Genomic DNA, 26142 nt, shown 5'->3' with positions numbered 1-26142 from the left:
CTGGAACATGGGGCTTTGAGGCTTTTTCCTCAAAGCAAAGTCCCTCACCCTTGCGATTCTGAGGCTGCAAAGGGCAAGAACCTGCCACCTCCTGTGATGCCCTCAGGACATCTTTTCTACTCTCCTGTTCCTTCTCAGCAATGGAGATCCTCTCCGCTCTGTCTTCACAGTCCACAGCTTTCCTGGAGCTTCCTTTCTGGCCAAACTCACATTTTAAATCATCCTTTTGGGCTCTTTGCTCTTGATTCTCAAAATAAATCTGGCTAAAAGCCCCCAGTAACAACCAGGCCACTGCCCCAATATTCGGCTGCCTTGAAATTTCTTTTTCAAGATTAACTAGTCCACTGTGCTTAATTTCAGTCTCAGGCAAAGTCTCTGGACAGGAGCAAAATGCAGACAAGCCTTCTGCCAACCCATAACATAAATCATTTGCAGTCCAACAACCAATGCTGTCCTTCTTCCCAGCAGAAACCTCCCTATCCTGATCTTTACAGGCCGGCTTTCTATCAACCTTTTGGTTTTCTGAGCTTTGACCAGAATCTCCCATACAGAATAGCTGAAGCTGTTCCAGCACTTCGCTTGTAGGCGACATCTCCAAACCTTTCCTATCTCTTCCCATAAGCCAGTCCCAAAAGCTTGTAATCCACATTGTCAGGTATAGCCACAGCAACGACCCCACTCCTCAATGAAGGAAGGAAAGGTTTATTTAGCTCACAGTTACTGAAGGGTTCAGTCCATATTCCGCTGGTTCCAAGGCAAACAACAGCAGCTCATGTAGCAGAAAACAATGAAGAGCAGAGAAGGAGCCAAAGCTGTGGCGTCCATTAAGCCTCTCTCTTCCTTCTAGCTGACTGTGAAGACCAGGGTTCCACAGTGAAGATCCAAGTTCCTCCAAAGTGGCGCTTTTGGCTGCCAAGATCAAGCTCCTCCAAAGACTGGGACTTCTCCACCGAAGCAGGGCAGGGCGGCAGGAAACCAGGCAGGGTGGCTTCCTGCCTTTCTCAATTCCTGGGCCCTGCCCACCTGCAGGGTGAGGCCCCCATGCTGAAAGCTGTCTGAGCTGATTCAGCCAAGTTGACACCATGTATCAACTAACACAATATCTAACAATTATAGGTCCAAACTGTTCTTTTTTTTGTATGCACAACAATATTTATAATTTCCAGAAGCCATTCTGAAATATATGCCTCCTACAATTATGAGCTGTACATTATTCTTTCCATATAAAGAATCCAATTATTCTTTATATGCTGAGAATTAGCATTATTTGACTTTTAAAGTCAGGGGACAACAACTTGGGATGTTAAGATTCTAGTTTTGCACTTTAAAACATTTCTAATCTCAGGCACTACACTGTGCATGTTTGCCTGGTTTTTTTTTTTCATTATGTTGTTTTATTTATGTATTTGGTACAGAGTCTTACTACACTGCTTAGACTCATAGTGATCCTCCTGTTTCCAGCTTCTACAGCGCTGCAGCATGTGGTGCCAGGGTTGGAACCTGGGTCCCTGTGCTTCCCTAAGCAGGTGCTTAGTCCACTGAGCTATCTCACTAGCCCATATTTGCCTATTCTTATCACTTCCTTAGTACTTATTACAGCAGTAATTTGTATCACAGCCTTATCATACAGCACTTTTTCCAGTACTGGGGACTGAAACCAGGGCCTTTGCACTAACTACATTATCAGCTCCTTTTCTATTTTTTTTTTTTTTTTTTTTTTGTTTTCTTTCCCACCCTTCCTTTCCCCTCTCCTTTTCACTTCTCATTTGAACATCTCTGTTTCTCACTCTCTCTCTTTTTTTTTTTTTTTTTTTTTTTGGAGACAGAGCCTGCCTAAGTGAATAATTTACTCAGGCTAGGCTCAAATTGAGATCTTCCTGCCTCCGGCTCCCAGAGTGCTGGGACTACAAGTGTGCAGCACTCTAAGGCATTCTTTATAACACCAAAGTATGGATGAATCTGGGAAACCCAAAGACTTATCCTTCTTGAATTCCATGGCCTGCTCTTGCTATGCTATGCATAGTGACTCTAAGAAAGGTCACCCAAAATAGGTGCCAACTCATAACAGCATTAGAAAATTAAAGTGTGCTCCCAGATGCCAATATTTATAAAAGTGATGCTCTCTCCTCTGGAAAGAGAAAGCTCATGAAATATAAGGGAACAGCCAGCAGACCTCTCGTGCATCTAAAGAAGAGAAGGAGAAGCTACATAAGCCAGAGGCAAAACAGAGTTTCCAGCTTAGACCCTTGATCCAAAATCTCCAGTAAAATTGCCTGTGGTGTATGAGGAGAGTGTGAAGCTCCAGACACTGAGACAAAGGGTGGGGGAAAGGAAGAAGAGAGGAAATTCCTTTCCTTGGCTTCATTAGAGGGCCCAGGGAAGGCCTTCCTTTATGAGTCCTGTCTCAGGGGGAGCTGAATGCTGCTGTTTTATGCATTTTCATTAATACTTTAATTTTTCACTTACATCCTGAGTCAGTTTCATGCAGGAAACATTATTTGCCCCACAGGAAAGGAAAAATTTAACATTTCCTGCTCAGGAAGTTTGCCACATCACAAGTTCACTCTCATTTCATGAGACTGTAATCTTTTCGCCCATCCTTGCACAGACCGTATCAATGCCTTTCAAATTGAATGCATGCATCTAATACGGACCTGTCATACATTTGTTTAATTCATCATAGAGCGGGCTTTTCCTTGTGGAACTATGGTTACATTCTGGAGACAAGGAGAAAATAAACAACCCATATCTCGTGCTAAGAACACATGATATTTGGTAGAGGAAATGTACCATTGAGTCTGAAAAAAAAAATTAAATCTATAAGGCAGGGTTAGCAATGTGCAGCCAGCCCTAAGAAATTAATACTTGTAGTCTTTTCTTTCTTTTTTGGTACCGGGAATCGAACTCAGGACCTTGCACTTGCCAGAAGTGCTGTGCTGCTGAGCCGTATCCCTGGCCCAACACTTGTAGTCTTCAGGGCGCACAGCCACGTCCGTTTGTTCGTGGCTTGCCTTTACAGAGAACTTCATTGACACCTGGTCCGCAGCTCGAAAATGGGTCTCTGTATGCTCCAATTTATCACCCCCACTTTTTATCATGCTTAGGGGTCAGTTTTATTGAAATAAGTACCATAAACTTAGAAAATGTAAGAACATGGGAATTTACAGGCTCAAACCTTCACATACTTTTTCCTTGTCTTCTGAGGGATGGCCCTTCCATCCTGTCAAATTGCAGCTCATTAAAGGAAATGCGATGGGGCTTTGATGCAATGCATTGCATCGGCATTATAAGACGCGGAGCCTGCAGTTTTGAGCAGCATTTAGAAACAGAATTTATACCTCATCACTTCCGTATCAAGACTGCGTATCCCCCCACGTTACAGAACCCGCCCTATCCCCTGTAGAAACAGGGCTGCCCCCTGTTTCTTCTGACCTTTCCCTACTCTCTTTCCATCTCAGCTGCTGTGCTTTATTTTTATTTATTTATATTTTTAAGAGCAGAATATATGTACTGGGGGAAAGAAAGCTCTTGTCCTAGAGAGGGACAGAAGGAGGGTGGCTGAGCAGGTGGTCCCCTCCACCGCTGTGTTTTAGCGTGCCTTGTCACCTCTGCATATCTTCCCTGCATCAATCACGGCAGGAGGTGAGGAGCAGAAACAATCTCACCCCTCTGGCTCCACTGATCCCTGCCTCCAAATCACCAGGGGAGACAACTGCAGGGAGTATTTCTAAAAATACCTTTGTGAGGTGATAAATTTTACTAACAGCCTTTGGAGTTAGAAAGTTTTCCCTAAACCTAATGCCTTCCTACGCTACACTTCTCTCATCCACCTCTGTAGAAGTGAAGAGGGAGAAATTCTTTCAATCCCACTTAAAATGCTTGAGTGGTAATTATTCTAAAATCTCAGGTTTTGATGATTTCAGCAGTCCCTCAACTGGCTTAGGCTTGGTAGAATAAGCAGTTCATTTTTATTCTTCTTGCTTCGAAGGTGACAAGAGATTTTTAGTGCTCTCACCTTGGAGACTTGTGTGAATTTACTGCATTTATTATTTGTTTGTTTTCATTCCCTGTAAACATAAATGCTAGTGTTTGCTCATTGTATATCTTGCTATATGCATTGAAAAATGTGTCTAATATTTATATATGATACAGGGTCCCACTACACAGCTCAGACTCATAGTGATCCTCCTATCTCAGCCTCCTCAGTGCTGGGATTACAGGCATGTAATCCCAGTTCCAGGGCTTCACAGTATGTGGTACCAGGGATTGAACCCTGGTCCTTCCTCTTGTTAGGCAGGTGCTTAGACTGCTGAGCTATCTCCCAGCCCTCATCCCTGTTTTCTAATCAGGAAGCTGCATCTTTAAGATCATCTCATCCATCTAGTACCACCCAGCTTGGAAGGGACAAAGCTGGCTGCATTCCCTGGTCTGTCTGATACCACAGCTAAGCTTTGTGTAAATTTATCTCTGCGCTTCAGAGAGGGAGACCGAGTGTAAGGTAACCTTGCTCTCTTAGTGTCCGGCATAGCTGCAGGAATATAAGAGAGTCTCATTACAATGTATGTTGAGGAACGGATAGCTAAAGCCTGGGCAAGGTGGTTAGAGCTTATGCCAAAATTAAGCTATGCCCTGGCTAAGCTGTGGATGACCTCGTCCCATGATTTCTCAAGATGTTTGAGCTGGACATTCAACCAATGCAGTCAAAAACTGAGGAGGAAGTACCCTTATAAATAAAAGTATTCCTTGGAAATGATGAACGTATGTGGGGAGGGAGGAAAAATCAGAAAGCCATCCCACAACTTGCCCTCACTGAACCAGTTTAAATCACTTTCCAGTGTCTTTCCTCCATGGCACAGTCATTGTGTCGGGTCATGACTCCCAGACAGTCACTGGCGTTGAAGTCTCCGAGTCATTTGTTTCTCCTTAAGCTAGTCCTTTACCCTTTCTGTAATAGAATTCAGCAGGAAAGAGCCACAGCAGGCAGCTGCGTTCCTGCCCAGCTTCTGGAGTGGACCATCCTTTCCTTTGAAGGGAATTCTGACACAGATTAATATATCAGCTGAATTCCCATGAACAGAACCATGATTCTGTTCTAAATAAGTATATATTTAATCAATAGAATGTATTGACATAGTTTATCTTTTGAGTTACAATATTAATATAGTATATTAATATAACCAATAACTAATATAACTATAATTAATATCATATTGATTTAATTAATATATTCTATTAATATAACTTTATTTGATATTAATATTAAATACATTTATATAGTTAATTGGATTAACTATCTTGTTCTCAGGGACCCTTAAACTTCTCTGGCAATTTCTGCTTTCATTCCACTGAAGACTTCTGCAGTTACTAATGCTTTATTGGAACTGCATTTTCAGTTGTTTGGACCTTTAAAAGTCCCTGTCATTTGTTCAGTAATACATACCATATGCAGTGGGCTATCTAATTTTTGGTGCAACTTGTCAATTTTTCAAGGAAAAGAACATTCACCTAAAATGCAATTCCCCAAGGAAGACATCTTTGGAACATCACAAGTTGGAGGCTGAGTGTGCTGTGCCTCTTTAGGACAGGTTGCAGGAAGCTGTGCTGTTGAGAAGCTACGGTAGCTCGGGATGCGTCTGTGGCTTAGGAAGAGAACATCCTGCACGAGAGAAGTGGGAGCTCAGAAAGCCTCCCCTGGCACCGCTGTCATAGGTCAGTATTGTTTGCAATATCTGATGCCTGGATATTGGGTGGTTCGGCTCATGCCTCCAACCACCGTGATGCGTCCCCCACGTTATTCTCAGGAGGAAAGAGTGCAATAAGTGAATTAGAATTGAGATTTTGATTTTAGAACTCTGCATCCCTCCCCTTCTGCCTTGCTGTAATGACTACACTTTTTCAGTTCCCCTGAAAGACCGTAGCTGCTATCAACTTTTCCTGGTCAATTTCCAGTTGGGAAATTCAATTTCTGTCTATAGATACAGCCTGAGAAAATCCCTCTGGATACAGAATTAATTTGTCATTTAAGTTAGAAGCTTGCCTTGCCTTGAAAAGTCATTGTTGCAAGCAGATTTCTGTCTCTGTTTCTCTTTTCCTCTATTTACTTTCAGTAGAGCTCAACGAACAGACAGAGCATGGCCCCTGGTGGCCTTTGATTTCTTACATCCCAGGGAGGCCACCAGTCAAATAGTGGAGATTACAATGTAAAAGTTTCTTTGATCACTCACATTGTCTCCCACAAGCAAGGAGACTTGCTTACACTGTGCCTCAGTGGACTGAGAGCGTTGAGATCCCAAAGCCCTTGACCGTAGAGGTGGAGCTTTAGGACACTATTTGGAGGTGGAGGTGAATGGGTCTTGAAGGTCGAGCCTCCGGAATGCAAGCAGTGCTTTTATAACCAAGGGGAGGGGCAGCCTACAGCCCAGGTGAGAAGGTCCTGGTTAGACTTCGGCTCTGTCACATCCTTCATCTAGGCCTTGCCAATCTCCAGGGTTGTGTGAGATGAAGATCTGCTGCGTGTGTCACTCTGCCGGTGATATTTTTGCTAGAGCAGATGGCAGTGCGGAGACAGGTGCACACATACAGCCCTGGCGTCTGTAGACAAGCACATGTCTTCCTGCGGGGGACACTCTGTGGAGACTGTCACCTTCTTCCAAGACATGGGCACAGATGCGCTGATGTCAGAGGGGCCGATGAGCTAGTCCAGCACACTGACAGAGCTGAGCGTCGTGAGGAACTTGGGGACGCTCTCAGAGGGATAAAGGAACACAAGATGAACCCGCAGTGGACGCTAGAACAATCTGGACTAAAATGGATCACGCAGCAGGTAGCAAAGGGTGACAACAGGAAGTAAAATGAGAAATATTCCACATCAAGAAGTCGATCGAATGTCAACTGGCCTTCTAACAACTGCAACCGAACACATGGCTCCTTGACTCCATGATTACCGTCTGAGCTCCAAGGAAAATTGTTTTTAGAAAGATCATAATGTCTCATTTGAGAACCATATGATGTGCATGAGTGGCACATGTGTCACCTTATGTAAAATGAAAGGGCTGACTTTCCTTGGCTGAGATTCGTGAGATGTTTCAGGGATAACCCATCTTCTCCGTTATCATAAAGGGAAAAATTCAAGTAGGCAGCGAATGTTTTCTCTGGCCATTCCTGAAGCTATGGAGGGTGGTTGCTGTGATTTAGGATGCAGCCACGTCCCGGTGCCAGTGTCTGGGGTATGCGATATTACCTTGGGAGCTGAGCATCCCGGCTTGCTGTTTCAGACTCCAAAATAGAGAAGATGAATTATTTAGCATCCAGGAAGCACCAGCTGTGTTCCCTCCTGAATGCTCAGTGTTCTCCACCGACAGGATTTACAACTTCAATTGGTCTCCAACCTAAATAGGCCCACAGTTTTGACAAGCAAGCAAGCCTGGAGAGGGTTTCCTCTGTGGAGGAGAAGCACCAGTGAGTATCTCATGGTGGCTTTCGCTGGTCACCCTAGGACTCCAGAGATTAGTGTGTGGTTTCCTGCCAAGTGCACAGGATGCCCAAGGGGGGCAACACACACTCTGGGGCCTCTGTAGAGGACAATGACAACCTATGATAGGAAGGGTTTTCATGCAAAGATAATGTTCCTGCTGGTCCATGTGACAGAGAGTGGCCTCTGAGTGTACCTGCACTCTCCAGGCTCATGGGGTGAGGACAGTAGTTCTCAGTGAGAAGCTGGTCACACCCTGGGGATATCGATTTCAACGCAGGGGCCAGATGCCGTTCTGGCTTTTCACAACTGGGGAAGGAGAGACACGCTGTCAGCATTTGGTGGGCAGAGGCTAGGGACGCTGCTAAACATACAGCAATGTCCGGGGCAGCCGCTACAAGGAAATCTCTCTGACCCCAAATATCAACAGCACCAAGGTTAAGAAACCCTGCTGCAGGGCACTTGCGTATGTTTTGAGTTCATTCAAATCATGGCAGACTTGGGGGGCCCCATGAAGAACTGTTTTAAGAGCATTTCTTGTGGGTGTAATTGTCCCATCTGGCCTCATCCAGGAAATCAACCCATTTTCCTAAATTGATCTTCACTGAGGACAAAAAAAATACAGATTTACAATTGCTGTCAAGATGATTTAGAGACTGGGTCTCCTCTGGTCCAAAGTGGGACTCCTTGCACTTCTCCATCTCAATTCTAACCTTTGCCTTTGGAACTAGCTCACAGTGTACTTCATCTGAACAATCTCAGGGGAGGATGAAGGTGACCAGGTTGTCATTTGCACACCTGTCTGCAGAAGCAGGTGGGGTAGTGGTGTTTCCACCTCTCGGCACACATCCACTGCTGAGAAGACCCACGATGTGTACGTGATAGGACAGCTCAATTGTAAATTCCTTTTTGGCTGGGACATTATTTCATAAAGCGATGACAACACACACCCATTATGATTTGCCCACAGTAAGCACTCCATAAATGTGTGTTCACCATGTCTTCAGGATACCCTCCAAGCAGTGATTGCTAAATAAAATTAGAAGGGCACTGGGTGCCAGAGTTCCCTAGTCTAAATTAGTGGCAGAAAAATCTCATTGTAAAACTATATCAAAGACGTTCCCATTTACAGTGGTTCCTACTCCACAAAGTGAAGGTGCGCTTTTTGATTTCTGGCCTTCATAAAAACGAGGTATCAGTGTGAATTATTAGAATGAAGTGAATTATTTAAGGTCATTCTATATGGTTAACAGAGGACAGAACAATAAGCTATCATAATAAAGATAAATAGTTTTATAATAGAGACGAGTCATGTTATTAGTCAGGTTTATTAGCGCTTTGGTGGAATATTCCAAGAAATGTGGCAGAATTTCCATCAATTAAGTGAGGTGCACATAAATTGAACTTAATAAAACTGACTAAATTGCTTCTGGAGGAAGATGCTGTAGGGAGTATCCTTTTATTAGTTCTGGAGGAGGCTGAATTTGATGATCCAGAGAACCCTTTCCCATTTTTAATTTTGAGTTTTCCCCCATGGAAATCATGAGAACAACTTTAAATATAGTATATGCAACCACACTAAAAACAGAGAGACCTAATTGGCTGATCCGCATGTGGTTTAATAATGAAGATTGCAGACTTATGATAAGAGGAATGCAGGCTCCATTCAGTTTGAAAGGTCTTTGGCAAGTTTTTAAAAAAAGCAATGTGTGCCTCCATTTCCTCGTGGTTAAAAATGAGAGGACTATGGTGTCATCGCTGACTGTTATTAGAGACAACCAAGTAAGTCCCTGCATGTTACTAGGGGCCGAGCCAGCTCCAAGGAATGGAGGAGGCCCCTCACTCCAGGTAAGTGCACTTCACTGTTACTTGGTGGATCCCCTCCCACAGGCCCACATCAGGCATGGCTCGCTCTCTATCTGCCCCCAGAATAGAGAAACAGACCTTCCAATCTGAAGTCTTACCATGAACGCATTAAAAGAAACAAATAATAAGAATAAAAGAGAGAACTGAAATTATGACCAACATGCCTAAAAGTGTCGTTCACAGGACATTCAGGTACCAGTATCCAGATTTTCTGTACATGGTAATGAAATCCACTGAGTAGTCATCTAATGCTACTCTAACGTGTGTTGGATTGAAGAAGTCAAATGAAAAAGTGCTCCCTTCCAGGGCAAGTTTTGTAACATAGAGTCCTAGAGTCTTGGCAATTTGTAGATAAACTTTAATTCTCAGGAATATGCATCAACCACCCTGTGGGTCAGTAAAATATGAGATCTTTGTGTTAACTACTTTCACCCATCCTAATCCAGAAAGATTTAACGTGACCTTTTGCTAAAGACATAAAAACAACTCTTTTAATGGGAACACAAACATAGATTTACAAATGGGCCCTAAGTCAGAGATATTTATTAAACCAGATATTGCCCAACACAAAGGCATAAATCAAGCCTTCATTTTTTTCCCTTTTTTAAAAAATATGTATATCTTATTGGTGCTTACTTCATTTTCACCATCTTCTTGGTGGATGCTTTTTGATTCTTTTTTTTTTTTGGGGGGGGGGTGCAGAACTGGGGATTGAACTCAGGCCCTGTGCTTGCCAGGGAAGGGCTTATTCTTCTGAGCCATCTCCCTGGCCCTGTTTTTTTTATTCTTAAAGATATTTTATACTTGCTTATAACTTCATGCTCCCTGATTAGATAATCCTACAAACTTCTTAACATTTACTACATATTATGAAAGAAAAACCAAGAGTAGAAGGTGCAGGGGGTCATGGAAAGTTCCACTGTTCAGTGATTTTTCTAGCAGGGTTCTGGGGATGATTACTATCCCACGTTTTTTCCATCTGGTATTTCTTGGTCCATACCAATAAAATTTTCCTGCTTTGTATTCATTTTTTCAGTCTATAGCATTATTGGGATTTTATGCTGACTTCATAACCTTCAGAGTAACTGATCATAGCAAAATATTTCCCTGCTTACAGAGAACAGCTTTCCATTGACCTCATTTAATGAACACAATTTGAAAGGAAAACATTTATAACCAACTGAAATATGCATCTCTGAAAGGTTCCCCCTCATCAATAATGAGGTTTTTAAAAAAAATTATTTTATTAGGGAACTCTTGAGGAAGCTGAATTTGATGAAGTACCAGCTCTAGATTATTTAGAGTTCTGGGTCATTTTTTTTTTTTAATGTATTTGGTACAGTGTCTACAGGGTCTCACTCTACAGATCAGACTTCTAGATCTGATCTGAAAATAGATCCTCCAGTTTTCAACCTCCCCAGTGCTGAGATTACAGGGATTGAACCCTGGTCCCTGCACTTGCCGAAGAAGGTGCTTAGTCCGCTGGGCTATCTCACTGGCCAATACTCTGAATTTAAGTTTTCTATTTCAGCTACTAAAAGCAAAATGGTAAATGCTCAAGCATGAAGTCTATGTGTAAGAGAGTTCAGTCAGAGAGAGAAGACTAAAAGGATGTAATTGCCATTTTTAAGGTCACAGGTAGAGGAGGGTTAATAAATGCAAGATCAGGGCTCTATTTATTGGAGGAAGAACTCAGAATAACCTTGTTTGAAACAGAAACAAGGAACAATTTTCCTCTAGACAGACATTAAACAGAGAGTAGGCTACCAAGAGAGTTTACATAGAATGAAGCTTTCTCAAGTGTGTTGATTAGATAACCTTCCATAAGCCTTTCTCCATGAAGTCTTACAAAAGTATATGCTCAACATATGCTGAACTCCCATACGGTAGCCATAAGCACTTGCCATTCTTTGGCATAGTAAATAGAAGAGTTCATTCTTTGTTGTATGTAGCTCTGCAAAATTCTGATTCAACTCTGTAAAGTGCTCTGACCTTTAGCAAAAGATATTTAATATAAAGATGGGAATGGGGCACTTGCTACAAATTTAGCATTCTTTCTGCACTGTATATCTGCAGTCACTCACAGACAGTGGTGCATACCCCACACGTAGCCCATATTCACTGGCGAATACCCTTTCATTTCATGTATCCAGTGATTTGTAATTGCCATTTAAAAACAATAAGAGGAGCGTATGATTTGTCAACCCACTGGGTAGCTAATGGAGAAGCTTTGCAGTGACCCACGACGGGCACTTAGATTGTTATAGTTCCTATCTAGCTGGAACCACTTTAAATATTCATTACACTTTAATGAACACACTTTTTCTTTAATTGACACGCTGTTAATTTTGTTTTAATATGGGTGACTTGCCACACTGATCGGGGAAAACTGGAATCTGTTTACAAACAAGTTAGCTAGCTCAAGGTTGCTAAAACCGGTAGATGGATCTAGAAAATAATTATACTATCGCTTTCACAGGTGATGAGACAAAAGATATACAATTTGGTTGAAGACTTTAAGTTTCAAGAGTATTTTAAAACTCTTCACTATCATGCTTTTCATGCTCAGAATGTGACAGTTATAAGATCAGAATTAATTCACCCGATCTTTCTTTGGACACATATTTCTCTGTCTTCTCCTACATGCTTATCAAAAGTATAAGCTCACAATGGGTGTCAGTTGGTTTTTAAAAATGTAGCAAACACTGAGATGTCAAGATATCTTGGATTTAGGTTATCTTGGTGGAAGTCAGGGAACTAATAACAATTTAATAGAATTTGAAAGTTTATTTCAAGCCCTAGTGTTACATTCCTTGAGCAATTGAAATTTATTAGACTTGGCCTTATCGCTATAACAATAAATATTTACCATGTGCCTACAGGTTTTTTCTTTATTAATCTCCTTACAGAAATGCATTCAGTGAGAGTGCTTTTAAGAGTGTCAAGGGATATATTTTCCCAATGATGAGCAAGATGCGACATCTTTGGAGCATAACAAATTGATGAAGACATCATATTTTTGGCCAGTCAATTATGCATGAGAGAAGCACAGAAGAAGAGAAATTGCTGCCTTTGCCTCAGAGCTCTCACAGAGAGAACTTACCTGTGAGAAACAGGACTGTGGCCCCTGTGTCAAAACATTTGTTTGGTTGTCCGAGGCCCAAGACTGAGTGAAGTTGAGTTTCTGCAGAAGCAGCCTGGGTTCTCACCAGGGCTTTCTTCCCATTATCCTCTCACCTTGTCTGCAGAAGAGCTTGGCCAGAGTGCTCTTCCACAGATCCACCGTCCTCCAGTGTTCCTCAGTCTCGTTACACTCTGGAATCATCACGGAGCTTGAAGACAACAGTGTTCAGGTCCTTCCCAGAGATTCTTACTTCATTGGTCTGGAGAGGGGCCCTGGCCATTGTGTAAAGGAAAGTTCCTGAAGTATTTCTTTGGAGAATCATTGATCCCAACCTTGTCAAAGCAGTGAAACTTTACTTCTTAATTTGAGAAGCCATGAGGTACTCTTAGAAACTGAAGTATTCATCACACCTTAATGAACTTTCAAATGTAGTGCTTTTCAAAGTATAGCATTGGGGAGTTCATTTACAAATAGCTTTGGTCCTCCTGATTTTCATCTAAGGGTTTTCTGGGGGAGCTTGCTTCCCTGGCATCTGCTGACCTACATTCATATTTTCCTTTCACAAATGGTTTTACTTCACAAGAAAATACTCTTTTCCTACAGATCCTAGTGACAAGACAGAGGATTTGTTTTCTTTCTTATGCCTGTTAGGGATGTGAAAGTCAGCCCCAAAACGCTGTCCAGAAGTAGTCTGAAGATAACATTAAATACTTGTATAAATGGTGTCACAACTACTTGCTGTACAGTTGTGGAATCAGTAGAAGAATTACGCATATACTTATGAAGCAATGAAAGTAGGATAAAAAAGAAGTGTAATCTTGGATGTCAACTGCATACGTTGCAGTTAAAGACTGGAGATTTGTACACATATATAGAGAGAGTTGTTAAATGGGGTGGTGATTTTTGGTTTCTTAATCTTTCTGTAATGTCATGATTTTGAGCTTAAATTAATTTTTGAAAGAAATATACAAATTGTTAAGAGATGATCAAATATAAGAAGTTTTGAATAAACATAATGGCTCTAAAAAAAGTTCTGAAAATGTGCAGGGTTGGTATAAACAAAGCTATTCTTTTATAGAAAAGTTGGAGAAGGGGCTGGGGGATAGCTCAGATGCATAAGACCCTGCCCAGAAAGCACAAGGTCCTGAGTAGATCCCTGGTTAAGAAAAAAAAGATCCTATCTTGAAAAGTTGAAGGATAGAAATATTAAGTAACATACCTGAAGTCATACAAGTAAACAAAAAACTAGATTAAAATATATCTGTCTGCTTCCTGTTTACTACTTTCTTCATGATGATTTTAACAATTTAAAAGAGGGACTCAATAATCAACGGTCCAATCTTAAGTCATGAAGAAACAGGGCCCACTCCATAAAAACAGCTGTTGCTTCAGGCTCAAAGGCCCGACTGCCACAAAGAAACCCTGGCAAGTTTGATACTGCAGTTCAACCAGAAACCAACCCAGGGAAAGATGCAATGAAGAGCTCCTGTGGCAGTGGCAATCAGTGGCCAAAATCATTTTCCATCAGGAGGAAGATGGAAAAGACCACACCTTTGTGTAAGCAACTTTTTCAAAGACAAGTTAACTATAAAAATACAAAACTTGAACTTTTCTTAGGAAGAGTCATTCTGACAAGAGGTGGTGTGTGTTCTGTTAAGAGATGGTGTCCAAATCTTCACAGCCCAGAGAGGATTCAGTTTCTTCAAAATCATCCCCAAGGTTAAAAAAAAAAAGATAAAGAAAAGAAAAAAAAGAATGAGAGGAAAATAAGGGCCATGGTGGAATGCCAGCCTCATGTGCCATTCCCTCAGAGACACATGCACTATCTCTGAAAGGGGGACAGTAAACTAGTTCAGCCCCAAGCTTCTCTGGTTCCCTGGGGAGCCCTGGCACAGAGTCCTCGCTAGGTCACTCCCTGGTGACCCAGCCCTGTCCTTACACTGGGGCCTCAGGCTCCACCCCACTCACGCAAGCTCTGTCCTCACTGACTTCATTGGGCAGAAAGGAAAGGAGAGGAGACAAACTAGGCTTCTCCCACGAGGGCGGAGAGTTACACGAGAACAGTGTAGGGCCCTTCAGGGGGCATCCAGTGTTCTGCACTCTTAGCGGGAAGGAGCGGGAAATGCCCCATCAGGCAGATTCAGGCAACCCAAGACAGCGCTCAGTGAGGGTCCCCAGCCTGAGCGAATGCTTCTACACTTGCTTCATTTTACAGTGGCTTTTTTTTTTTACACATATGCAAGAGTCTGGCTTTAAATTATGTGAAGAAAGCTAGCCATGTGAACACGGTGTGACATCCTTCCTTATAAACTGCAATTTCCAAAGAAAATAAGACAGGTTCTGAAGACCCAGAGACATCTTTGCACAAATGTTAGCAACAAAGGTTCCATGCAGGGAATGGGCAACCCATTCCTCTAATATTTTGGAGTTTCTGTTTGCAAATATTTCTACTCTACACATGCTCATGTCTGCATTCATCATCTGTGTATATTAACATTTTCTCATACAGGTGTACATAGATATGTATATAGTTTTTATAACATATATATACATATACATATACCCTTCATATATTTATATGTAATGTTCATATTCTCTCAGTTAAAGTATAAAACAAAAGGGCTCAGTGCAGTCTATCCAGCATAGTCTTGGCACTCTTGATACCATTAAAATAGTAAATGCAGCTAGGGTTTCATAGTCCAGAGTATATGGGGAGATCAGATGAAAATTAAAACTTCCTTTGCTGTCAACCTCACTCTAATAGGACTCCAGTCAGTGCAAATTTTCCCTGAGAATTTCTAGGAGTCCTGAACATATGCTTTCTTAGCTTCCAATCAGATCTTCTCTGGCCTTCCTCTCCAGCCCCCGGTGACGCTGCCCGCCAGGAGTGAGTGCACACTCTGGCTGTGCCGGATTCTCCAGATGTGATTCCATGACCCTCTCCAGTGCTGACATGCCAGATCATGTACAGAAGAAGAAATTAAGTCCAGATTTCAGATAACTAGGAATGCAGTATCTTTACATACTTATATTAAAAAGCATACTTCTATCAGGGATTTGGTTTTGCTAGGTGTCCTGTGTATTCATTTGCTAATTCTGGCAGTGCTTGCTGGTGTCCCAGGGATGTCATGCTGTCTTGCAGCCTCTCATAAGCTGACACCATGGGGACAGAGTGCTCTCTCCTCCTCTCCCGGCGGCCCTCTGTTCTCTGAATCCAAAGTTAGGGTGTCTGTGGCCCAGTAAAGGAAACAGCTTTTCTGGCCTTTTGTAGCTAACACTCTGGAACGTAGACGTTGTCATGGGAGGTTAGAGTGGAGTGGGCCTTTGTCTTCTTTGCAGCATTTCTCAAGGTTTGTCCTACATTCTGTTTCCCTCCAGCCAGGTCCTTCAGGAAAATTAATTTGTGCAGAGAAATCTACTACTCTATCAGTTCATTAGGAGTGCCTAGTGATAGAGAGAGCGCAGAGACTTCCCACACACTTCCAAAGTACATCACTGAGATGAAGAGAGCTTCCCAAAGTGCATGAAGGTGCTTTCTGTTTCTGCATTAGTTCAAGAAGCCCCCTGTAGAAAGGGGCTCGGGGCATCAGCTTTGAAGAGATATGTATGATTTTGACAATGTGAAAGACACTGTCAGTGAAAGGAACAGTACAAACGAAGGGCTGAAAGCAGGAACGTTTAGAATGTGTTTGCTTTGGCTGCTTGCAGCATTTGATTTGATATGAACCAAATATAAAAGTGAAGTTGGGGATTTAGCCAAGGAAAGTCCTCAGAGGTCATGGTAAGGAGTTTGTAATTTCTTCTCCAGGCTATCAGAAGTTCTTGTAAGCCTTGGTTAGGGGCAGTATGCCATGAGATGTACATGGGCTTGTACATAGGTTGTTGTGTGAAAAATTGTAATCCGTAGGCCTAGACATAAGGAGGCCCAAGGGAAAGGCTGAGAGAATGGGAAAGGAAAGAGGAAGAGGCTTTGGCTCCCAGCCTTGGCAACCCATCATAACCTGCACCAGAGATCCGAAGGTCACAATGCCCAGCCGCTCCTCAATTAATTATGCCGAATCCTGGGAGAAGGGATCTACATATCAGTGTTTTTAAGCTCTGTCAGTGTCCCTGACTTTAGGTGATGGCAGAGGCTGGTCACCTGAAGGCTGCATACTCCAGGTCCTACCTCCAGAGTTGCAGCAGATCAAGAGCAAGGCCTACAGATCTGCACTTCTCACAAGTTCCCAGCCAAAGCCAAGGCTTTGGTCCCCAAGGAGTCCACTTGCAACCTGTGCTTTACATGATCAGGATGTGATAACTAATGAGATATTTCTATGTGCATACCTCAGCCACTGCAGATGGCCTATAGACACGGACAAAATAACCCACGTTTGGCTGGATGAGAACACTGAGAGAATGGATAATGAAGAAGACCATTTTATGGGAAAGACACCATACATAAGAGCATAGGACAAATTGGAAAGGTACAGAGAACCTCCAAGGAAGGAGGAGAAGAACCAGGACATCACAGAATGCAAGAAACAAAGAAGTGGATAAAGCTCTTTATGCATGGAATATCATGCAGACATACTTCCAAAGAGCTCCGAGACCCAGTGCCCACACAGAATAAGAGCTGTCCCCTTTCCCTTTCCACTCCTTACTGTTCTTAGCAAAGGGAACAGAAAAGTGATTCCAGAACTCTGTGCATCTCTTTGCCTTTACTCAGAAGATGGTGAAGACTACCCATTCAGCAGAGAGAGTTCCAGCTCTTTGTGTTGAAATACAAAGAACTTTTTTACATCAGTTTGCAGGCCCATAAGAAAATCAGTTTAATCTGCTTAAATCTGAAAAAAAAAAAAAGAAAATCAGTTTAAAGGCAGTTTTTTTTGGATAAGGGAAAACAGCAGTGCTAAAGGAGTTAACCGCTGGCACTTCCAGGTTTACAGTGAAGCAAGTGCCATTCTTAGACCCTGATGCAATCCCACCACAGCATGTGGGGCTTGAAACAGAAGCATCAGCATCACTTGAAGCACACTAGAAAGGCAGAATCTCAATCAACTCTAGACTTTGGAGACAACTGCAATTTTAACAGAATCGCCAGGAGCCAATCAGGGATTTAGAAGCATCGTTTTAGGTATTACAAGCCCACTTAATACACACAGTACTAAGAGATGGAGGAAATTGAGTTACAAAGGGGTTAGAAGTGGACCCAAGGTTGTAATGGGGGCTGTGTTAGGAGGTAAACCTGGTCAGTCTGGATCCACAGACATGATCTATCTGATGGATCCCTCACTGGGTCACTCTAGCTTTTGCTCAGAGTGTCTCCCATTCAGTGCTGTCTAGGTGCCAGGTCCACCCCATCCTGTCAGCTCACAGTGACCTCCTCAGGAAGGTGGCTTTTAATACCATAAGACTGAGGTACTATATCCCACCCACACTGATACAGCCTGCAAAGAAGTCAGAAATCCATAGATGCCCAAGTCCTCAGTGTAAAATAGCATTATTTGCATATAATTCTCACATACCTTCCTGTGTCCTGAGTCATTGCTACATTAGGCATAATATCTAATATGATGCAAATGCTATGTTTCTATGCTGCATTGTTTAGGGAATTATGAAAAGAAAAAAAAAAGATCCACATGTTTAGTTCTACTGCATTTTGTTCTTAAATGTTTTCCATCCACAATTGCTAGAATCCACCCTTGTGGGGATCAGAGACACTGAGCTCCAATTGCACTGTGTTCTCCAGTTCTCGAGACAGTGGGGAAACCAGGGATCCCAGGCGAGGCCTCTCTGTGTCGGAAGGGGGTTCCAAAGAGGACATGCTGACAGTTCCAACACAGATCCTGTGACTAAACAAAGGCCATTCATGAGTGAGACTCATCAAGCACCTTTCAGAGCCCCTAGGGTTTGTCTGAATAACGGAAAATGAGCCTTGATTTCAACGAACAACTCAGATCTAATGACTTTATCTAAAGAAAGTATGGATTACAATGGCACTTTAAAGGGACACTCCACTGTGATTTTTGTATTCCATTCCCCCTCCTGCAAGTTTTATGGCTTCTGTGTGTGATTCTTATGCCTTATGTTCTCATATAATGATAACATAATTGGACTAACGAAGGCTTACTGTTGCTATTATTGTGAAATAACTGCAAAAAACGTGAGAAAAATCACTGATTTTTCTTTTTCTGTCCAAGAGATGGTTAGGTTTAATTTCAACACTTTCAGAAAATACCAAATACTTGTAATCAGCTTTAAGTTTACCCGGGAGACAGGTCCCCCCTAGGGGATAGGCATGAGGATTTCAATGTGGAACAGTCCCTCAGTAATCCACCAGATGCTCCATTCATGTTTCCGTCACATACCTTAATCGAGAGGCTCTCTTGCTGTTTTTCTTATGCTGCTTTAAATCCGCAACAATGCATGCTCTCAAACTCAAGTCACAAATCAGGAGGACTGAGTTCAGCCTGGAGTCTAAGACCTGACCTCCCACTGCTGTGGATGTGAGCCACATGGAGGCCGGTTACCACGCAAACGCTGGGGAGGCCAGGGCAGTTTTAACTTCTCACAACCCAGTGAGTGAGGCTGACTCTACAACCTTACTTACCATTTTCAGGAGGAAGGTCTTAGAAGACAAAGATTTACTTATTTGGGGGGGGGGCTTACGGTCAATTTAACATGCTTTTGAGTCAAGTCAGAGCCTGGAGGGCTGTTACAAATGTAACCTTGTCCACCAGCTCCCTCAAAGTGACAGCCCACAGAAATGAGTCATGTCTGTGTTTTCATCCTGGGCCTGGGTGATTTGTTTGACTAAGTTAAAGACGAAATCAGGACTTTGCCCTGGCCAGGCAGGCTCTTAGTCTGCTGAGCTGTCTCACTAGCCCTCTGCTCCTTCTTTAATAGTGTTTATATTCAGTAAGTGGAAAAATGTCTGGACGTATCTGATATAAGCCTGAGCATTCTCTGCTCAACTTTGAGGCAGAATTAAAAGCAGTGAGATCCAGGGGTGCATGGTGCCACAGCAAACAGGTTAAAATGAAAAACATTCTCTAAACACAATATGTGTTGAAAAACATTATAGAAACACTTCAGTTTTAATAAGTTTCAAGCGGAAAAGATTAAAAACAGCCGTTAGAATGAATTCTTGCCTAAGATGACAGGGAGAGGTAAAAGGGTGCTGTCTGTACTCTTTCACCTGCGTTGTGCACGGCTTTGACTTCCCCTACTTCCACCCCAAGCTGGTGAAATCCTGAACCACTGAGGAAAAGATCATCAGATCAGTGTAGGGTAGGAAACTGGACCAAGAGTGTAGAGAATTTCTGTTCTTTCTTTCTTTCTTTCTTTCTTTCTTTCTTTCTTTCTTTCTTTCTTTCTTTCTTCTTTCTTTCTTTCTTTCTTTATTTCTTTCTTTTTTTTTGAGACAGGGTTTCACTGTGCAGTTTAAGTTGGACTTGGAGTCACTCATGCAGCCCAAGCTGGCCTCAAACTCACAGCAATCCCCTTGCCTCAGCCTCCCTGAGTGCAGAGATTACAGGCATGTACCACCACACCTAGCTTTTATTTTATTTTTTAAATCTTTCCTAATCATCGAATTGCAAAGAAACATATATAAGTAGTTATAAACATTAATTTGAGTTCAATCAGGTCTTTGGTGAGGCCGAGAAGCAGAAGTTAAGCCTCATTATCAAGGAGGTTTTACCCATCTTGGGGCTCAGAAAAGTTCAGTGAATAAGGCCTTGCGTGGAGCCAGGAAGTATGCACAGTGCCTCAGTTAAGGATAGTATGGTTAACACTTTTCAGTGGTATCATTAAAATCTAATGATGCATATCTATTTTACCCCAGAGGAAAAAATATTCTAGTATATGTCTTTTTCTCCACTGTCATTATACATGGATCTTATGCCTTATATGGCAGAATGTTACATAAGAATGATAGAATCTCACTATCCAATAAAAATTCCTGCAGTTTGTTGGCCTAGCACTGTTATTTTACAAGAGGAAAGTGCTGCCACCTAAATTAGTGATGAGCCCTGTATTATGTCACACAACTGGTCTTTAAAACTCTCGGTGAGAACCCACATCTCCTGAGCATTTCTGAATTTAAAGTGCTTTGTTCTATCTCTCATCATCTCATCAATTCCTTCTTCTTAATACCAATTTCACCCAGAAAGTGTCTGAGGGGTGTGGCACAGAAGCCCCAAGGGCCAGAGGACAGCTGAACCCGGAGCCTTACCCTGGCTTGTTCAGACTCCGTGTTAAATGATGTTAAAGGAGAAATGGCTTGGCAGTAAGTCTGCTAAATTTTTTCTGCAAGCTCTACATTGGGCAGATGGCAGAGTTTGCCAAGATGAATGCTGTGCTTTGTGCCATTTCTATTCCCTAGCCACTTTGTGTAGATGAGTGGCGATCTTCTTTCCTGTTATGGGTTGGACATGACTGCGGATATATGGCCCTTGTTATTTCTTAGTTCAAAGGGTTGTTGTTACAGAGAGTAGGGCAGGGGGTGAACATCCTTTACTATGGTACTATGGTATCAGACAGTCCTAGATTTCAGTCTCAGCTCCAGCATGGTCTTGCTGGGGTTTCATGGAAATCACTGAAGGTCTTTGGATTTCATCTATAAAATGGGAACAAAAGTACTCCCCATGACTCCCAGACTTATAAAAAACAGACAACATACTATGTGCAAAACACCTGGACATACTTAAGCTGCAAGATGAACATTCAACAAATTCTTGTTTCCCCACATTGGGGTAGAACTAGAAAGGTAACATAAATCAAAATAAAAAAGAAGATCCTGACATGTATATTTTAAGAGGTTTTAGAATGAATTAGGGAAAAAAAATGAAGAATACCTTTTCCTGTGAATCTCCAAAGAAAATACCCATCATCACCTTTCATGTAGGCTGTAATTGTTCTTTCCCTGAGATTACAGCTCAAGAATTGACTACAACAACTTCTAACATGGAGGATGCACCCAAGGATACCAAAGGAGTATTCCTTCCTCTTAAGACATAGAGGCAGGGGAGATAGCTCGTCGGTCTAAGCGACTGCCTGGCAAGCACAAAACTGTGCTGCTGTGCTGGCCACTGAAACTAGCCGTGGTGATGCATGCCTGTAATTCCAGAGCTGGGGAGGCTGAGACAGGAGGATCGCTACGAGTCTGAGCTGTGTAGTGAGACTCTGTACCAAAGAAATAAAGAAAAGACTTTTAAAAAAGAAAAAGAAGCAAAGTCTCTCCACACTTGTTCTGAAGTGTGCTATAATGGCCCATGCTGACTTCTCCTGTACAGCTCTTCGGAGGTGTCATTATCAATGGAGTTTAATAGAAGGTCATGTGACAGGGCAATCACTTCCAGTTTGCCAGAATGTTGCAGTCTAAACTTGGAATGAAAGCCTTTTCCAGAGACCACACCTGTCTGCTGCATCTTTACCTATGTCTTTGACAACTTGCCCGCTGAAAAGTGAGGCTCGTACTTTACCTAAGAAGAAGAGAATGTCACTCATTGCCACTGGAGCTCCCTGAATGACAAGGGAAACCTTCACTGAGGTGTAGAACAGTCTTTGCTTAAGGATCTTGGGTGCCTGTTTTGCTTTAATCACGACTCCAACTTCCACAGTATGTTAAATATTTTACCTAAAAATTCAGTCTGGCCACAGTGAGGTTGTTTATGTGAAAAAAATATATGCATACAGATTTTTTTTTGTTAATAGGTTAAAAAAAAGAATACCCAAATTATCATAGTCAAAAGCACTTCACAGAAATCTGGGATACAGAGGATACCTTTACATAAAAGTATTCCACAGAGGTTCAAAAATGACAATAATTTTGTGATGTTGCCGAACTGATGTACAAATTAATCCATAAAACCCAACAATGAGTATCTGCTGTGAACACTCTGAACCTAGACAGATTGGGGTGGGGGATGATTAGTATAAAAGCAATATAAGACACAATGTTTGTGATTAATCAAGGACATTATGCAGATATTATAATGAAGGGCAGGTTGTAGGATTCACGTTGTATACAGGTGCAGGAACTTCAGATTTTGGCGTCTTTTCTACAGAGCTTTTGAAAACTTGTACAGGATTTGTTCTTCTGTAGTAAAGCTTCCTGCTGCTTTTTGATACCAGATTTATCTAAGCCTCTGTTTAGATCCTACAAAAGGCAACTTTCTGTATTCCTGCTGGTCTGAATCACCTTGTCAAGATATGATGCTTATCAGAAGTTCTAAACCTGTCTGAGCTGATGACTACCTGGATGTCTTTATAGCACTTGGAAGATGACCTCTGACTGTCATAACTCCGGATGGTGACTGCTCACACACCTCCACGCTGTCCCAGCACTGACCTCCTGCTTCCCTCATGAATTGATTGCCAATTCCTTCCCACACCATCCTGCCACGAAGGCTTATTCTTTAGCTTTCCTCAACTCACACACCCCCTGCCCCAAATCATACGAATACAACCAATGAATCATAAAAGAGTGCAATGAATACCTCCAGATTTTTCCCAGATTATCAGAACTTTGCAACACTGAAATTTTCCATATTGGACAGGACTAAGAAGAATAGAGGCTGTGATACAGCGGAGAAAAACAAAAAGAATCAGAGGGCTAAGACTGTGCCTAGAAAGACCGACCGTACACTAGCAGTTATCAGCACCAACACACATCAGTGTCACAGAGACGCTGAGAACCACAGCCACATGTGAATTAAAACATTTCCAAATGATACACAGTCACAACAGAAGGCCGTTTCATCTGCTTCCTGCCAGAAAGCTCTGACTCTGGTAGCCTTTGAAACCCTTTCAGAAGAATTCTAAGCATCTGTAGTTCTCACTCAACAACATTTTACACTGTACGAGCATGTGTGAGGCTTCATCTGGCCTTCAGAGGCCCACTGCTCTCAGAGGGACTCCAGGGCTCACGTACTCCACATACCTTAGGACCGCCATGGTGCAGTCAAACCAACACACTCGAGGAAACCCTGATGTAAATAGGTAGAAGAGAAGAGACTGTCAGCCCATCTGCAATACATGTGTTCATTTAATCGACCATTCCTCTTCCTTGAGGACACACTGACTTCTAGCAAGACGTGTGTCAGCCAACCAACCAGTTCCAAAGTTTGGATGAGGCACCTGTTATAGGCCCAGCAGCCTGCCGGCTCAGTGATGCACCCCAGACCACAGAGTGCCCACCTCCAGGTAACTCTGGGTGAGGGTGCTGGCATCTGTTTACAAATCATAAGGAAGTCAGAACCTTACTGCACTGTCTCATATGCCTTGAAGAGCACACGGCAAATCATAGGAACATAGCTGATGAATAACACGTGGGTAAAAGGAATACCTCCGAGATTTGCACAGTAAATGTTAAGGTGGTTCTCCCAGATTATCAGCATGACACCGATGCTGAGTGGACACCGCTCTTTTACCTGCAGGGTGCTGTTGAATACAGGCAGTGCAGACCCACATCATTATACATATTAATGAACTGCATACTTGACTCAGTGGGGAAAGTACACTGAGGTTTAAACACAACATGGTTCCCCATCTTTCTTCACTACAGATAATTGGCATTGGGGAGAACCCAGTGGAAGACTGCAGGCTAGAAAGATTACCTCTCCACCACATCCTTTCTTGAGTAAGTGGTAATGGTCATGGCAAAGGATTTGGGAGGCGAGAAGCATGCTGCCCAAGCACACAGAGTCCTCATGCGCCCATCAGTCCGTGTGAAGCAGGCAAGCCCTCCCTTGCTTGAGAGCTGGGGATTCGTCTATGCAGGGCTGCTCGGCTTTGTGAAGCTGAGACCCTCACCGGCCTCTGGATCCATTCAAACAAGGATTAGTGTACAAGGTCCCCTAAGTGCACCAAACCCTTCTTTAATTTGAGGGAAGGGAAGTTTTTGTTTTCTCTCAAAAAACCTGAGAAAGTTATTGAATATAGGTGGTGACTCTTCTAAACCAATAAATAGGCAATGAGTGTATTTCCCAATTAGGATTTCTATTTCCTGAGCCTGGGGCTTTCCTAGCCCAGTTCCAACCTGGAAGACAGCATGTCCTCACCCATACCAGGAGAAAGAGCCCTCCTCTTCCTCCTCCTCCTCCTCCTCTTTCTCAGGAAACACCTGTCCTGGAGCTTGTGGTAGTGCAGCTTCTGAGCATGCACAGGGTCGAGCACACAGATGGTGCAGTGACTCTTTTGGAAGTCACATTTGTCCCTGAAACTTCAGTCACCTGGAGACTGCATGCCTCATTGCCTGCAGCAGCTCCATCCTGATAGTGTAGAATGAATTTAGAAAATTCATCTGAGGGACAAGATTTGAAGGGAGGGACCAAACAACCCTCTGTTTCACTGACTGCTGATGCCAATCATGGTTTGCAAATTTTGCTGATTGTGGGTTTTTCTTCTTTCCTTCTGTTATTGGCTTGTTACAACTGTCTTACTGGGGTTGGATTTTTTTTTTTTTTTTTTATGAGAAAGGACTCAGCAAACCAATGCATCAGTCAGGTGCACGCTCCTGTTTTCCTGCACAGATTTCTACTGCTTTTGCAGCACGCGCGCGCGCGCACACACACACACACACACACACACAATTCCTGGAATGACTGATGCATTCACAATCCAGCGATCTCACATACATTCACGGGCAGCAAACACGAACTCCCTGCATGTCACAGTCGAGCCAGGCTGGAGAGGCATACAGTGGACATGGCACTGGGAGGATGTGTAATCAGTAATAAGAAATACAGTGAGCCCCCGAATGAAAAGAAATCCCCCAACTGGTCAAAATTCCCCCGCCCCCTTCCATTCACTGATTTATTAACCCTGAACAAAGATGTAACTGCAGGGTCTCAGAAACTTTTTTTTTTTTTTTTTTTTTTTCTTTTGTTCTTTTTTTTTTTTTTTTCTTAGATTTTTTTTTTTTTTTTTGTTTTTGTTTTTGTTTTTTGCATTTGTTCGATTTGGCTTTGAATTTCTTAATATCTAGACGTGCCATTCATTGCTTGTGTTCGTCGCTCAGTTGCCCATCTTTCCCCCACCCCCAGAAATGAAAGAAGCTTTCGCTTCCAAGTGGTAAGGATGAGACCTCTGCATTTTCTTTGCTTGTTTAGGGCAAGAAATGAAGTGCTGCCTCTTTAATCGGCAGAAGCATGCAGGAGGAGCATACCTTTAATTTAGTGTTGGGATACCTCACTTGCACCCTGGCTGTTGTCTTATTGGAGACGGCAGCCTGCCTGAGATCCTCTAGCACTGAAATAATATCATCCAGCACGCATTTCTTATCCTGATTTCTCAACACACACAGATGGGAAAAAGTATAATTATAGCCCCTGTGGTTCACCTTCATTTCCAGCACGGCTCGGTGGGTCTGCAGGATCCCCTCGGCCTGGAGCAAAACATTGTCCCCGGGTGGCGAGAGGAGGATCACCCTGCCGTACCTCCCAGGGGTGTGCAAGTCCGAATAGAGCTGGCTTTTGGACTGGTCCAGCGGGAAGAGGCTGCCGGCCAGGCTGCGCTCGATCTTGGCCAGGCTGTGGCTGGGGGCCACCAGGCGCTCCAGGTCGCCCTCGGGCTGGAAGCGGCGCAGCGCGCTGAGGCCGCAGGCGATGGTCAGCACGGCGGGCACGGTGAGGAAGAGGACGGGGTGCCGGCCCACGCACACGCCCAGCCCGCGGCCGCACGCCCGCAGCCCTCC

At 43.0% G+C, this 26142-nt stretch overlaps 1 protein-coding gene across 1 annotated transcript in view; it reads right to left on the bottom strand.

Annotated features, from left to right (window-relative positions):
• The window catches only part of Ptchd4 (patched domain containing 4), a 169233-nt gene extending 143098 nt beyond the window's left edge, over window positions 1–26135 (bottom strand). The window contains exon 1 of the mRNA XM_004624088.3: window positions 25789–26135. Coding sequence (XP_004624145.1) covers window positions 25789–25794 — 6 coding nt within the window. The 5' untranslated portion in view covers window positions 25795–26135. The remainder of the gene's footprint in view (window positions 1–25788) is intronic.
• Between the last annotated feature and the right edge of the window lie 7 nt (window positions 26136–26142).

This window comes from Octodon degus, unplaced genomic scaffold (genome assembly GCF_000260255.1).
Source record: "Octodon degus isolate 3935 unplaced genomic scaffold, OctDeg1.0 scaffold00005, whole genome shotgun sequence".
NCBI classification, from domain to species: Eukaryota; Metazoa; Chordata; class Mammalia; order Rodentia; family Octodontidae; genus Octodon; species Octodon degus.
The sequence above is the reverse complement of the archived record's forward strand: the minus strand, read 5'-3'. Positions and strand labels throughout refer to the sequence as shown.